The 15,889-nt window shown below is 41.3% G+C and overlaps 2 protein-coding genes across 4 annotated transcripts in view; both read left to right on the top strand.

Moving 5' to 3' along the window:
* Positions 1-8,053, top strand: part of gmps (guanine monophosphate synthase) — a 16,590-nt gene extending 8,537 nt beyond the window's left edge. For all 3 annotated transcript variants that reach the window (XM_028573760.1, XM_028573761.1, XM_028573759.1), the window contains exons 10-16: positions 730-835; positions 1,065-1,180; positions 2,361-2,486; positions 3,526-3,641; positions 3,782-3,912; positions 5,251-5,423; positions 6,118-8,053. In XM_028573760.1, the coding sequence (XP_028429561.1) occupies positions 730-835; positions 1,065-1,180; positions 2,361-2,486; positions 3,526-3,641; positions 3,782-3,912; positions 5,251-5,423; positions 6,118-6,219 (870 nt within the window). In that variant the 3' untranslated portion in view covers positions 6,220-8,053. The remainder of the gene's footprint in view (positions 1-729; positions 836-1,064; positions 1,181-2,360; positions 2,487-3,525; positions 3,642-3,781; positions 3,913-5,250; positions 5,424-6,117) is intronic.
* A 945-nt stretch (positions 8,054-8,998) lies between these two features.
* vmn2r1 (vomeronasal 2, receptor 1) lies at positions 8,999-15,378 on the top strand. The gene is given in 14 exon segments (XM_028573989.1): positions 8,999-9,009; positions 9,512-9,772; positions 10,279-10,570; positions 10,660-10,902; positions 11,006-11,197; positions 11,353-11,478; positions 11,723-11,907; positions 12,566-12,686; positions 12,762-12,989; positions 13,149-13,272; positions 13,583-13,743; positions 13,848-14,133; positions 14,540-14,732; positions 15,072-15,378. Coding segments are annotated over 14 exon segments (2,730 nt in total).
* The last annotated feature ends 511 nt before the right edge of the window (positions 15,379-15,889 follow it).

The following is a 15,889-nucleotide window of genomic DNA, read 5'->3' as shown; positions in this document are numbered from 1 at the left end:
ACATCCACTAATATGCTCATATCATTACATCTACACAGTGACTTCTGGCCACTACTTCTTAAACTAAAGTATGCCTTTTTAGTTTTGCTAACCTTGTACCTTAAATGGTACAAGCTTGCATTTTGAGAATAGAATAGAGAATAGTTTTTGTTGCAGTCTGCACAGACCGTTTGATACAGTGGTACAGACAGATTATCAAACTTTGCTCTTGTGCATCTCATAATGCTTTGAAGGACTGCATGATACAAGAGTGACATGAACTTCTGTTCGATGCTGTAAACCATAAGTCTGTGTAAAAAGAACATCTGCTGTTGCAGTTTAGAGCAGAGATTATGAAAGTCACAAAAGCAGAGCAATAATGCAGTAACCCTGACTCATTGAAAAACATCTTCTGTATCCACACATTCAGGAAATATTTCTTCAACACTAGGACACACAACACCTAAACATCATTTACCTTTTATTGAAAGTGTACATTATCTACATCATCCTTCCTTCCCTAAAGAGTTTTTCCTTCTTTAACCGTGGTATTAGACTACACTTGAAAGGAGCACTGAAGCTTCTGATAACATTCACACTCCTTATTAGCTGTTTACTGCTCATATATTATTGCCGTTTTCTGTTGTTTTGCTCAGCGCTTTTTATATGAATGCACAGTTATGCAAGTTAAACCTATCCCTTGCTCCCACACTGTTGCAATGCTGATTCCACTCCTTTGTGATCCTTCAGGGAAAAGTAATCGAACCACTGAAAGATTTCCATAAAGATGAGGTCAGAGCGCTGGGGAGGGAGCTGGGCCTGCCAGAGGAGATTGTCTCCCGACACCCTTTCCCTGGCAAGTACATGAGCACATGCCTACGTTGTGACGCTCTGACAAAACTTTACAAAAGTGATTATTAATATAATGCTTAGTGATGATTTCTTTCTACCATTGTCTCCTTTTTATATCTCTCTCTCTTTCCCTCTGTACCTATTTACTTATTCAATCAGACAAACTCAAAACTGTCCTTACGTCACTCCTGTATTTGTTAAAAAGTGCACCTCCTCTCTGCTTTGCCTTTTAGGTCCTGGTTTGTCCATCAGAGTGATTTGTGCAGAGGAGCCCTACATCTGTAAGGACTTTGCTGAAACGAACAACATCCTCAAAATTATCACAGACTTCTCTGCAAGCGTCAAAAAGGTCAGAACAAAACCGATGCATCAAGAAAATCTAATGTCACTGTAACTGAATAATCCTAATTCATGTATTTGCAATGGCAATATGTTAAATACAGTGACTATGCCTTTTTTGTCCTGTGAAGTTTGGATGGCAATCCCACAAACGTGTGTGTGTGTGTGTACGCATGCAAATTGTTGAGTACTAAATGAATCGCTGCTTACTGAAACACCCTCCTAGCAAATGCGGCCACTATAAATTTCCTGATGTCAAATTTTGGAGGTGGTACACAGATCCAAACAAATCAAAGACAGATGGAGGACTTTCAGTGAACAAACAATGTGTGACATGTTGAGCTTCTGTATCCTTCAAAAGCCTACAAAGTATACAAGCTTAAAGCATCAGAAACTACTGGTGAAATATTTGAGCAGTGTCCACATAGAAAATGAGAAGACACTTGTGGCCATTTGTCCTGACTGGTTAAAGGTGCTCTAAGCGATGTTCGGGTGACGGCACTTCTTGTTGAGGTTCAAACAAAACGAGGCTAGCTCACTCCTTGTCATCGCGTCCCCTCTCCCCTCCCTTCCGTGCTTCCTCGCACTAACTAACCCCCCACAAATCCTTGTTGTCGGTTATTGGCTGGAACGCTGGAAGACTGTTTGGTGGTGCAGTTTGGAACGGTTTGTTTTTGTTGCCGTTTGTGGAGCCTGGGCTGTCTACAGAGACCGCATTTTTTTACAGTGTGTTCAGGGGACAGGCAGCTAGCAGATAGTGAGGAGATGTTTGCTGTATGTGACAAAAAATGTTGTAGCCTAAAAATGTGCAACCTCTGGTGGTTGGTTGGCCACATTGCACCAAAAGCCAATTAAGTCTGATTTAAAGATGTTTTAGGTTTGTTTGGGTTCCTTGTTTTTCACTTTGCTGCTAAAGGAAGCGCATCACCCTGAAAAATAGAGCCCATATACAGAAGTCACACTACATATGGGCTGGTTGTCTGACAGTAGATGTAATAGATTTTCTACTTTGACATTGTGAATCATGGTTTTTGTGACAAAGATGATGGACACATTTGAAGCTGGTAAATGAGAAGTGTTCCCAAAAGGAGTAAAAAGGTAGTTCCAACATAGACAGAGCTGTTTCTGAGGTCTCTGTCCTTTCAGTTCCAGTTTTATCATGCTGCTTTAAAACTCTCTCTCCCCTCCAGCCCCATGCCTTGCTGCAGAGAGTCAAGTCGTGCATATCGGACGAGGAGGAAGAGAAGCTCATGCAGATCACCAGCCTTCATTCACTCAATGCCTTCCTGCTGCCCATCAAAACTGTCGGCGTCCAGGTAACCCTTTTGGTCAATCAATTCATCAAACCCAACCAGTTCCTCTGTAAACTGTGTTGTCTGTTCAGTGCCTACACATTTTTACAGTCTACATATCATCTTCTATCTCACATACTGTGAATAATGCTTCCAGTGATGTGCAGCCCAAATGTGTTAACCTGCAGTCAAAATAATTGCTTCTTAAGTCCCAAATAAAAAAAATTGTTATAGGTTTAATGTTCCAAAACAAAATGCTTGCTTTGTATGCAAAACAATGATTGGCTACAAAGCTTGGTTTAGGAGCTGTTGCATTTACATGTATGTGGAGAATTGAAATGTCTTTACCACTGCTGTTGAATGTCCAGAGGCAGGGGAAGCTTGAAACAGTGTCTCACTTTTGCTGTTTTGTCTCGCTGTGTCAGAACTATAATTTAGTGGTTAACCCCGGGACACACCCACCCACACAAAGCCTCTTAGTTTCTTACTTGTTGACTGTCTCTAGGCCTAGCCATGGGAGGGATCTGTTGTAACTATTGTAGCACATTTTAGTTTATTCCTCAACTTCACTTATGTTGACCAGTGTAAGTCTGACATACAAAGATACAAAGAGTGTGTTCTGTAGAAATGGTTAAACATGGCAAAAAAAAAAAAAAAAAATTGCTTCCCGAGTAGTTGACACTGACCAGTGTTGCCTGGAGAAAAGGATTGTCATGACTACTTTCCTCACCCAAACATTGCAGTCAGCCTGTGTGTGGGTGTGTCCTATTACTTCCTGTTTGAGGCCAGGGTTTTAAATTTACCCTAAACCTCAAATTGTGGAGCAGACAGGAGACATTGGACAAACACGGGCAGCGTTTATTGCCTGGGGAATTTGTTGGAAGTGAAAACATACAGATATACAGACTCTCTTTTTATAGAAATTTGACTGTTTATTTAACTGGAAAAAAAGGACTGTTTGGAAAATGACAAATGCGTACGCTAACATTTGTTGAATGTTCTGCTTTGTTTTCTTTGTTGCTCTGGCTGTAAAAATAACATAAAAATACATCTTTGGTCTCAGGGTGATTGCCGGTCCTACAGTTACGTGTGCGGCATCACAAGTAAAGAGTCTCCACACTGGGAATCTCTCATGTTCCTGGCTAGACTCATCCCTCGCATGTGCCATAGCATCAACAGGTAATACACACTCTTTGTTTACAGTTGTACTCTTCATTGGGCCTCTGTAATATTTGGTTCTCACATTAGACACTAAGTGCTGTCAGTGATCGGTAGAACACACTAACACACCCGTTTATTCCTGTCTCTCCTTTTTCCAGAGTTGTGTATGTGTTTGGGTCCCACATGAAAGAGCCGCCAACAGACATTACCCCAACTTTCCTGACCACAGGCGTTCTGAGCACGCTCAGACAGGCTGACTTTGTAGCTCACTCTATCCTTCGAGAGTCTGGTAAGTGTGTGTGTGTGTGTGTGTGTGTGTGTGTGTGTGTGTGTGTGTGTGTGTGTGTGTGTGTGTGTGTGTGTGTGTGTGTGTGTGTGTGTGTGTGTGTGTGTGTGTGTGTGTGTGTGTGTGTGTGTGTGTGTGTGTGTGTGTGTGTGTGTGTGTGTGTGTGTGTGTGTGTGTGTGTGTGTGTGTGTGTGTGTGTGTGTGTGTGTGTGTGTCCAAGTGATTTTAGACATTTTAATTTAGCTCTATGTAATGAAGCATTACAGATTATTTGGGATGATTTATATTTGGTGAGTATGTGTTTTCTCTAAAACCATTCACTCCTTTTACAAAACCTGGTATTAATATACCTACATATGTATCCAGGAAAGTGAACATGTCTGCATACTTGCATCCAAATGGGGAATTTAACGTTTCCACCAGATATTTGTTCTCCAGTGAGAAGAATTTTCTTTTGTGATATGTCTGTACTTTCCTGACTGTGGCCATGGTTTAACTCCGTATCCCATTGTGCTAATTAGCTCTCACACTAAATCTTGTCTCTTTTTATTTTTTATTATTTTGCCTTTTTCTGTACAGTTTGTCGTAGAAACTTTGTTTGAACGTCTTCAACGGATGTATGCTATTTCTTTTCTTTATACTAATGTTTCAGTGATTTCATATTTTTATTTTTAAAGTATTAAAATGTATAATGGGCAGTCTATGGGAGTAATGTTAGAAAGCTGAAACCTCAACAATTGTAAGTGCTAAAGTATTCATACTTCATGGACAGCTGCCCCATGGGAAAATGCTTAATATATTAAATCATTGTACCTACCAACATGTGGTCCGTTATTATGCGTTTCATGTTTTCGCTAATAACTCACTATTTGCACATTTGTGTGTTCCTTGGATGAAGCGGAATCAGTCAATCAGTTCTCTCATGCATTTTCTTTAGGAAATGCACATTCTATATAATATATAAAGCTTTATTGCAGACCCAGGTCCATATAACACATAATACAGTATACATAGTATATTCTAGTGTAAGATGTGATTAACAGGGTGGATTTGAAGATCATTTAGATCAGTGCCCACGTTTGATATCCTATAAATAGTCCATATAGTATGACGCAAGCCTGTTTGCTTAAGTTATTTTTAAGGTCCTACACCCATGTGAGCAAACTCCAGTTTTTCCAACTTTGTTTTAGTGATTGCCACAATCCACCATACAGATAGACATGAATTAATTTCTAAAATGGTTTTCAGATTCAGTCTAAGACCATGAAGCAACTTTTATGTAGAATGATTTTTGTTATAGCAGCAATAAGAACTTTTCTCTCTGTCTGGCTCCTCTTTCAGGCTATTCCGGTAAGATCAGCCAGATGCCGGTCATCCTGACCCCCCTGCACTTTGACCGTGACCCACTGCAAAAGCAGCCATCCTGCCGACGCTCTGTGGTGGTCCGCACCTTCATCACCAGCGATTTCATGACCGGCATCCCCGCCATGCCGGGCAACCATATCCCAGAGGAGGTATGCCACGATTCAACCTCTCAACTTGGTCTTAGTGTTTTCTAGACTTGGTGGCATCATCTTACCATCATGGATACTAGCTTAGGTTCAGAGATCAAAGGTCCCATGACGTGGTGCTCTTTGGATGCTTTTATATAGACCTTAGTGGTCCCCTAATACTGTATCTGAAGTCTCTTTCCGAAATTCAGCCTGGTGCAGAATTACAGCCACTACAGTCAGTCCCACAATGAGCTTTCCTTAGGATGTGCCATTTCTGTGTCTGTAGCTATTGAGGAGGAGAGGGGGGGGGCAAGGTGGAGGGTGGGGGTGTGGCCTTGACCAACTGCCACTTTGCTCATTTGAAAGCCATGATGTGTCTCTCTCATGGGTGGGCCAAATTCTCTGGGCGGGCAAAGCAGAGAAAGGGGAGGTAACCCCTTTCCAAAGATTCCAGATTGGCCCATCTGAGCTTTCATTTTCTCAAAGGCAGAGCAGGATACCCAGGGCTCGGTGTACACCTATCGCCATTTCTAGCCACTGAGGGACCATAGGCAGGCTGGGGGAACACATATTAATGTTAAAAAAACCTCATAAAGTGAAACTTTCATGCCATGGGACCTTTAAGCATTATCGGCCCAAGAATAAGGAGCGTCTCAATGTTTTCTTTCTGGTTGTTCAGTGTTGCAGGAGTTATTTGTCTTGTCTGTTTTCCCAGGTGGTGCTGAAGATGGTGAATGAGATCAAGAAGATCCCAGGCATCTCCAGAGTCATGTATGATCTGACCTCCAAACCGCCTGGCACCACAGAGTGGGAATAAAACCCAACATGATTTCATATCTATGGGACTCACACACAATGCACAAACACACTCGACCGATATCAGAGAGGGCTGGTGAACTCCTCTCCTTGTCTGTCCTTCCTATCTCCCTACTTTTCCTCACCCCCGACCCTCCCTCATGTACCTCCACCCCTCTCTTCAACATTCCCACAGAAGGCAGACCGTACTGTGACGGGCGCACATGCAAAGGCGCTACTACTCTGCTCTCCCTACCACTCCTCCCTGGTCTTAATATTTTTGGCAATATGGATTGATTAATGTTGGTTATTGATAATATATTGTCATTTTTGATCCATTTACATCAATGTATTTCCTCTCTTATGATGAAAAGATAAATTGCTGCTTCCTTTTTTGTAATGTCAACCATTAAAGGCGAGCAGTGAGAAGCTGTGAAAGTTCAGAAAGTAGACTTTCATGTTGTGCCTCAGGTTGCATTATGGGACGAGTTAAACATAAAAACAAGCAAACAAAAGTGTCATGAATAGAACAGAAGGAGAGTTTCAGCGATTGTTTTCCTGCCTTTTTTGTCAGATGTTTTTTGTTTCACTGTTGTAGGTCAGAATACTATTCTCTCTATTTGTCCATTTTCACTTTCTGCCTGTATACTGTGCTATGAAGAAGGTTGCCTGTTTTTAAACTAAAAACTAAAAATGCAACCAATGTGACCAATCAATTTTTAAGCTTTTTTGTTTTGCCAAAAGTAGAATATATGCTGTGGTGATATATAACATTGTGGGTTCATCTGACGATCTTCTCCAAGCTACGTTTGTTGACCAGAGCTCTTGACTTGCTGCTGTAGCACATTGTGGACAGCAGTCAACCCAAGATTAGCTTCAGTATGATGACTAGTGTGCAGGAGGCCAATATGATGGGTAACTTTGTATGTGCCTGTTCTATTGATTTTGTTTATTTCTTTGGTGTGACCTGACCTGGACTTTAATGTTTCCAGAAAGGAGGAAATAACATTGTTTCTCCTCATGCTGCAATATGTAAGCTTTTTATGAAGAATAAACATGACGGGAGGACTAACTAATGACAAAATTATAAGCACGGAAGAGTTATAACCACATTCTGTAAATTGCTGTTGTCATTTCATCATTATTTGGCTGTTCTTTTGTTGTGCAGTGGTACATTTTTGCACGTTGTCTTTTTAGTTTTTCACCCATAGCTCTGTAGTGTTAAACGTCAGTTTAAGAGCACTGTCTGTTGGCATCTCTAACGTAACTTCACTTTGTCTCATTGGCTGCTTAATTTTTTTGATCTCAAAACATGCAGCGCATCATACTCTCTAGTGTCTCTCGTGGTTTAGACCTCAGTGAATACAGTGCTCAGGTTTAACTGAGATTTAAAAAGTGTATTGTACCCCGATAGAGACATTTCACTTGGACGCGGTGGTTCTCATGCCTCCAGTATTTGTCTTTGTGCCTCATCCTCTGTTATCTTCTTAAGCTTTAGTGGCAAAAATACTCCTAATGCAAAATGAATTGTTTTCCTAACTTGTCTTAACTGCTATTAGTGTTTCTCCCTCTGTTCTGCATTTAATACGTGTATTTTCTGTTACATGTCTCCACAGAAAAACAACTTAATAAAATTGGACACATACTTTTGTAGTTGAATTTAATTGCAATATCGATAAGATTAAGTTATGCAATTTAATGTCTTTTTTGTTTTGTTTTTATTTTAAATGTTTTTTCAATGCTCATTCTCCTTTAGTAATGTGCCTCAAATTAAGCCACTGCATGCAGTTTCAACTATGATGACATTTGTACAATGGAAAACTGAGCTTTAATAAAGATCTCCATGTTGAAACTTCTCACTTCTATTATAAGCAAGTTATCATCTGCTTTGCACTTCACCGTATAATTGTTTGCCTTTTGAATAACTTTCTTTGTAATCATTTTCATTTTGATATTTGTGTTTTTCTAACTGTTTTCCACAGTTGAACAGTATCAATCTTTGGAGTAGCTTTTGGCTTAAAATAAGCACAAAGGTAAATATTAACCCCACCAAAGTGAAAGTAAATGCAGCTTGTGTTAACCCCGCTCTGTGCTTAAGATATCCACACTATTTTTTCATTAAACAAAACAAAGAATGTATTTGCTTCCCATGTAGCCTGTAAATTAAAGCCAGATTACTTTAATATCACAATAGTTGTTAGCACTGGAAGCTGCAAAGTTGTTGTTCAAAAGCTACACAAAGTAGAGTAGCCTATAATTGAAGAGTAAAATACACAAAGAGAGACAAAGACCCCTTTTCCATTCAATCATGTGCCGCTTTACAAATGTCTGCACGGAGCACGCATTTGTATTGAGAACATTAGTGTTTTTTGATGGCTTCATAATTGATTTCTCGCAGAACTCATCAGTATCAGTCAGATGTCTTTCATTAGCCTGAGACAGATCACAAGAGCTCAATCACCCTCTCTCTCACACACACACACACACACACACTGAGGGTAATAATTTATCAGCAACTACACAAGGACTACATCAAAATATCCTCCTTTTTTTTTTTTTTTTTAGATTCCAGCTTTCTTTGTGACAACTTTCCTTTAGTATAATTTCATGTAAGAACAGTGACCGTAAAAGACGTTTCGACTGTAGCCTATTTGTGTGCAGTCGGCCCTTATTACCCAGCAGAGGTCCCTCTGTGTGCTGGGGGGTTCAGGTGTGTGTTTCTCCCTGCTGACTGGGAGACATGAGCAGACAAGTTCAGTCACCCATTAACACACATGCAGACCCACAGGGGACAAGGCACGATGTTGGAACAGTAGCCGTGCTGTTAAGATGCGTAAAGACAAGTTACCACATGCAGCTGCCAATTAACTTGTGGCCTGTGGCAGTTTATCCTCTGCAGCTGACCTGAGTGCAGACTGATAAACTGATTTGTATATACAGGACAGAAAAAGAGAACAAAATTATTAGGTGTCGTTCTGTCTGTCTGTGTGTGTGTGTGTGTGTGTGTGTGTGTGTGTGTGTGTACACATGTTTGGTGGTCCAGTTTGTGCTCAAGGGAGACAAAAGCAGTGTAACACTTTTTGAACCAAACTACATTTTACACACCATTAATGAGATCATAATGCTTTGGTATTTACTCAAAATTCTTAAAATTAACAAAGGCCTTCCTGTTTATTGTTCAATGATGAACATGACATCCAGTGTCCTCCTCTTCACTTTTGTTTTCAGGTTACCCCGTATAGCGCAGCACATCTCCCTTGAGAGAAGATAAGACACCTGTCACACTTTTCTGTTTCCTTTGCTGTGTGCCACAGCGAGAGCTCGCCCGACTCCTTTCTGCCTCTGCATAGCATGGAAATCTCTCGCTTTTTGCTTGGATTATGCGCCTTCATCCACTTTTACGGATCTGTTTCAGCAGAGTCCACATGCAAACTGAAGGCCAAGTTCAACCTGAACGGCTACAAGAATGTAGAGAAGAAGACGGTTGTTATTGGGGGGATGTTTCCTGTTCACAAGCGTATTGCTTCCAGTGATGGCAACACTTCAAGGGTGCCTGTGTCCTCGGGGTGTGAGGGGTAAGTTTAGTTGCTCGTATGTCTTTTTTCCTCATTGTGACTGTGTTGGCTTTTACCTTAAGTTGTTGTTAGAATGTATTACACAAATCTTAGATAATGTCATAGGCCTATTTAAGTGAAATTATGTAATTTTTTAACCCTTAAATGAGAAATAATTTGACTTGAGTATATGTTTCAGCCACACAGAGTACTTCTGAGAACTCTTCACCGCATGATTTTACTATACAAATCAAGACAGAGCAGGGCAGCACCTCTGGGCCCAATTAGCCACAGTAGCCCATATTATTATTATGGGGGCAGGCCTGTACAGTGTATTATGCAACAATAATCAGCAAGTCTGCAAACTGTCCTCTTGTGGCTAATTTAGATAACAACAATATAATATTAAAATAGTCTGTGTACATATATCTTCCCGTCATCAAGTATTTTAATTTTGCACATACTGTATGTACAGAGTTTTTGTACTATGTGTACCTTTATCTCATCATTCTCCCATCATCCTCCAGGTTTAACTTCCGTACCTTCCGCTGGACCCAGACCATGCTGTTTGCCATAAGCGAAATTAACAAGAAGAACAACCTGCTGCCTGACACCGACCTGGGCTACGTCATCTATGACTCCTGCTTCACCATCTCCAAGGCCGTGGAAGGCACCCTCACCTACCTGACGGGTCAAGATGAGGCTGTACCCAACTACCGCTGCGGGACTGGGGCCCCTCTGGCTGCTCTTGTGGGTGCTGGGGGCTCCGACCTGTCCATTGCCACGGCTAGGATACTTGGACTTTATCACTTCCCACAGGTAGGCCAGTGCTGAGTTAGATGAAGACAGGGAGATATGAACAAGTTCATTACAACAAAAGTAATGTGGGTCTCTTATGTCATCTTTAGGTCAGCTATTGTTCCACTTGCTCTGCCCTGGAAAGTAAGTTCCAGTTCCCCACCTTCCTCAGGACCATTCCCAATGACAAGCACCAGTCTACAGCTATTGCCCAGCTGGTGCTACACTTCGGCTGGACTTGGGTGGGCACCATAGCGGCTGATGATGATTACGGCAAGTATGGCATCAAAGCCTTTAAGGAGCAGGTGGAGGAAGCTGGTGTTTGCATCTCCTTCTCTGAGACCCTGCCCAAGGTAACATCTCAATGTCAATGTTTCAATATCCCTCTCTGGCATGACTGTCTTTTCTAAAGATGTATCACAATTCAAAAGTGAATATTAATTTTTGAAACTTCAGGTCAGTTCCCCAGAGGTCATCCAACGTATTGTTAAAACAGTAGTTGAGGCCACAGCCAAGATCATCGTGGTCTTCTCATCAGACGTGGACTTCAGTCCTCTTATCCTTGAGCTGCTCCGGCACAATGTGACCAACCGCACCTGGATCGCCAGCGAGGCCTGGGTCACCTCCGCTCTCATCAACCAGCCTGGGGTGAGTGCTCAGTCCAGTAAGTGGGGAAATCGCATTGATTGGTTGACTTAACAGAAATGAAGCAGATGCTCCAGTATCTCTAACCAGTCTGTACAAAATGTGTACATTTGTAAACAATTTGAGCTGAAGTTGACAGCGTACATGTTTTTACCCAGGTGAGCTCCTTGCTGAGTGGTACCCTGGGCTTTGGGGTAAAAAGGGCTGACATCCCGGGTCTTCAGCAACATCTACTGGAAATAGACCCCTATACTGACCCGCTCACGGAGGAATTCTGGGAGACGGTGTGTTTATTAGCTGACTAATTGGCCAGAGTAGCTTTGGGGTGATGAATTATCCATATCGATCTCCACCCATCTATTAGCCACATATAAAATCTGATTGTGACAAAAATGCAGCTAGTAATCACACATCTTGGCATGGACTGACTGTGGCAGTGGCAATTGACCGTAAACACAAGATGATGACTATTCAGTGGCAACTTTAAAAGTCATACACAAGTTTGTGACCTTATTTTTTGTCTTATAGTTGTTTAACTGCACATTGAACTATGGCAAAGCAGTGAGGCAGGCCAAACAAAAGGCCAAGGAGGATAACGGCACGCTGTCCAGGGCAGTGAAGGGGGTCCCTGATGGGCTGTGTACAGGAAAGGAGTCTCTGGCACAGCTCAATAACACCTACTCTGATGTTTCCCAGTTACGAATCACCTACAGGTCAGTTTTCTCGGGTCTTATTGTTACTGTGTAGTAGTATAGTATTTACTGATTCTAGTAATGCAACTAAATTCTTTTTACCATCATACTACTGGAATTTGCTACTACAACACCTATTACCTCCACCGCTAGGAACATACCACAATTAAAGAGTCAGTTTACCTGAATTACAGAAAGTATCCAGGAATGTGCCAGGATTTTGAGATTCCAGCCTCTGCTATTCCTGCTGCCACTCTAACATAATGGAGGTGAATGGAAACACATTTGTGCTGTGTAAAGGAATGAAAAATTACATTTAAAAATCTCAACAGCAATGTATCCCTCCAGAAACACTATCCTCGATACTCACAATACACACACAATGCAGTGTTATTTCTTTAAAAGAAAGTAGTTCCAGAGACATTATTTCGTTACTTTGAGCACCACAAACTAAAGTCACCTCCACTTTGTTGCAGTGGCAGCAGAAAACCTCACTAAACTATCTGCAACGCCATATAGAACTATTAAGTGAAAATTAGTTTTTCTTTTTCGTGATTTGGGTGAACTAACCCTTTGATATTCAAGTCATGCTGATGGAAATGAGGATGATGGTGTAATTGATGATGATGATGATGATGATGATGATGATGATGATGATGATGAAGATGTCTCCCCACAGTGTGTACAAAGCTGTGTATGCTGTGGCCCACGCCTTGCACAACCTGGAGCACTGTGAAAAGGGACAGGGGCCATTCAACGGGAACGACTGTGCCAACATCACCAACTTTGAGCCATGGCAGGTAAGCCTGTGTTTGTGTGTGAGAGACTACAACTGTTTTTATATGCATGTGTTTGACCATCTTTCTCTCCCATAGCTGATGTACTACCTGAAGAACGTGCGCTTCAAAGTACCGCACACGGGTGAAGAGATCCACTTTGATGAGGGGGATGTAGAAGGCGTCTATGACATAATCAACTGGCAGTTCAATAGTAACGGGGAGATATCCTACGTTACTGTGGGACACTACAATGGCTCAGCAGCCCCAGTGGACAGGATGACCATAAATAATACCTCCATTCTGTGGAACAATGAAGTATTGGAGGTCAGCAGCATATTGATCAAGATGGCCATGAACTCTTCTAGATTATGATTAGTGTCACATGCATGTGTGTCTCCGTAAATATGTGTGTGTGTGTGTGTGTGTGTGTGTGTGTGTGTGTGTGTGTGTGTGTGTGTGTGTGTGTGTGTGTGTGTGTTGCAGCCCCCTCGGTCAGTGTGCAGTGAGAATTGCCAGCCGGGCACCAGGAAGGGAATCCGGCAGGGAGAGCCAGTCTGTTGCTTTGACTGTATCCCATGTGCTGATGGAGAGATCAGCAACTCAACTAGTCAGTATACAGCTTTCAACCTGTTATAGACATGAAGGTATCTTCCTGTCCAAAATGCTGATGTATGGTCCTATTTGGAATAATTATAAAACAGGCAAAAATAGAATAATCACAAAACTAAGCATCAGAATCCCCTTCAACAAATAAAACGTGGCTATTATTTTATTTTATTCATTGTCAAGTCATAAAGAAATGCTGGATAAGGAATATCTTATGTCATGTTTTAGAGGACCGTTGAATGTAGTGGGCCTCAGTTTCAAATCAGAGATAAACATGACTCTGCTGCCCTCCCTCCCTCCCTCTCTGACAGATGCTCGTGCATGTATCCTGTGCAGTTACCAAGACTGGTCCAATGATGCTCATGATGCCTGTGTACCAAAAATCATCGAGTTCCTGGCCTTTGGAGAGCCTCTGGGGATCACTCTCATCATCATCTCAGCCTTCGGAGCACTAGTGACCATCGCTGTCGGGGTGAGACTTACATAGGGAAAACACACCTCCTAGTGAAGCCAACAGATCCCTTGTTGCAGAGCTTAAACCTTAAATGGCAGCTTTCAATGTTTTTCTTTTTCCAGGTGGTGTTTGTTGCACACATTGGCACCCCTTTGGTGAAAGCCAATGATCCTCTGTTGAGTTTCTCGCTGCTCTTCTCGCTGGTGGTGACCTTCCTCTGCTCCATTGTCTTCCTCGGAGAGCCTCAGCACTGGAGCTGCATGACCAGCCAAGTGGCCCTGGCTCTGGGCTTTGCTCTCTGCCTTTCCTCTATAATGGGTTGGTCCATTGTCTTTTCTTTTTTTACTGTACTGTTGTGTGTGTATGTTTTTGTATGCATGTGAGTATATGTACACTGCATACTTGGTAGTGGGCCACAGTAATGTACAGTAAGCCTGTTACTGTCTACTAACTACTCTATCATTCAGGTAAGGCAGCAGTGTTGATGATGAGAGCTCGGGCTCTGAAGAAAGCCCGTGCCATGGCCAAAGCAGCAGCCAAAGCTGCAAAGGCTGCAGCTGAAGCAGCAGCCAACAGCGGCAGTCCTGATGTACTTGTAACCAACATACTAAACAACAATAATGCCAATGCCTGTGCTGACCCTGAAGTTGACAGTCTCACCTGTGCCCACCAGAGGGCGATAGCTGCTGTGGCTACAATAATACAGGTAAATACATTGAAAAATAAAGGAAGAAAGGATGTCAAGCATCTTACTTTACATCTTACTCTGACCTGATCTTGTAATATATCTGACATTCTTCTACCCAGGCTGTAGCATGTACAGTGTGGCTCGTCATCCTCCCTCCATTCCCCATCCAGAACACCTCTGCCCAGAATATAAAGATCATTCTTGAGTGTGATCAAGGCTCTGTGGTCTTCATCTGTTGTATCTTCGCCTATGATATCTTGCTGGCTCTGCTGGCCTTCATCTTTGCTTTCATAGCCCGCAAACTGGAGGACCACTTCAGGTAGGAAACACACAAGGTTTCACAGTAAATAAACATTGAGCATAGCAGTTAATATCATGGCAGTCACTAAGGTAAATGGACACAATGGAAATAAACAGTAATACAAAAAGAACATTGTATTGTAGGACAATATTGTGCAAAAATTATGTAGAATTAGACATCTGGCACAGACACACTTATTATTATGGATTAATGATAATTAATGATGTATTAATATGTGAAAAGTGACATTTCCACGTTTTTTTAAACCGACCATTGATATTTGGGGTATCCATATTTCTTTTATTAAATCATTTTAGTGTAAAGAACATTTCTTCTGACACTGAATCTCTCTTCCAGTGAAGCAAAGAGTGTCACCTTCGGCATGCTCGTCTTCTTCATCGTGTGGATCTCCTTTGTCCCGGCGTACCTAAGCACGCGTGGCAAGTTCATGGTTGCTGTCCAGATCTTTGCCATCCTGGCTTCCAGCTTTGGCCTGCTGACCTGCATATTCCTGCCCAAGTGTTACGTTCTTTTGGTCAAACCTGAACGCAACACAGAGGAGATGATGAGGCCCCGCGCTAAACCACGTGATGGGACCTCGACTGGGACCTCGGCTTCATTCGCTACAGCTGCTACGATAGCATCCACTGCTATTGATGATTAGTGGAGCAGTACTAAACTGTGCCACTGCTTCATTGGTCAACTAGTCCAGCTGATTAGGGTTCCTAGTCTATTTGGTCTATAATTAATAGACAAAATATTTTATTAACACACCCTAGTCAAGTGTATCTTCACATGCGTTAGAGAGGGTTGATTTCAATAAACAATATCCATGAGGGAAGAAAACTACTACCTCACTGATTACTCAAAAAAGCATTTTCAAAAACATTGCTATTTTAGAAATTAGGGTCCTTATACATATATATATATATATATATATATGTATATACATATATATATATATATATATATATATATATATATATATATATACATATATATATATATATATATATATATATGTATATACATATATATATATATATATATATATATATATATATATATATATATATATATATATATATATATATATATATATATATATATATGTCAAACACAACACATTTTTAACACACATTCTTTAATAAAATATATAGTTTTGACTGTAAAAA

Source organism: Perca flavescens, chromosome 3 (assembly GCF_004354835.1).
Source record: "Perca flavescens isolate YP-PL-M2 chromosome 3, PFLA_1.0, whole genome shotgun sequence".
NCBI classification, from domain to species: Eukaryota; Metazoa; Chordata; class Actinopteri; order Perciformes; family Percidae; genus Perca; species Perca flavescens.
The sequence above is the reverse complement of the archived record's forward strand: the minus strand, read 5'-3'. Positions and strand labels throughout refer to the sequence as shown.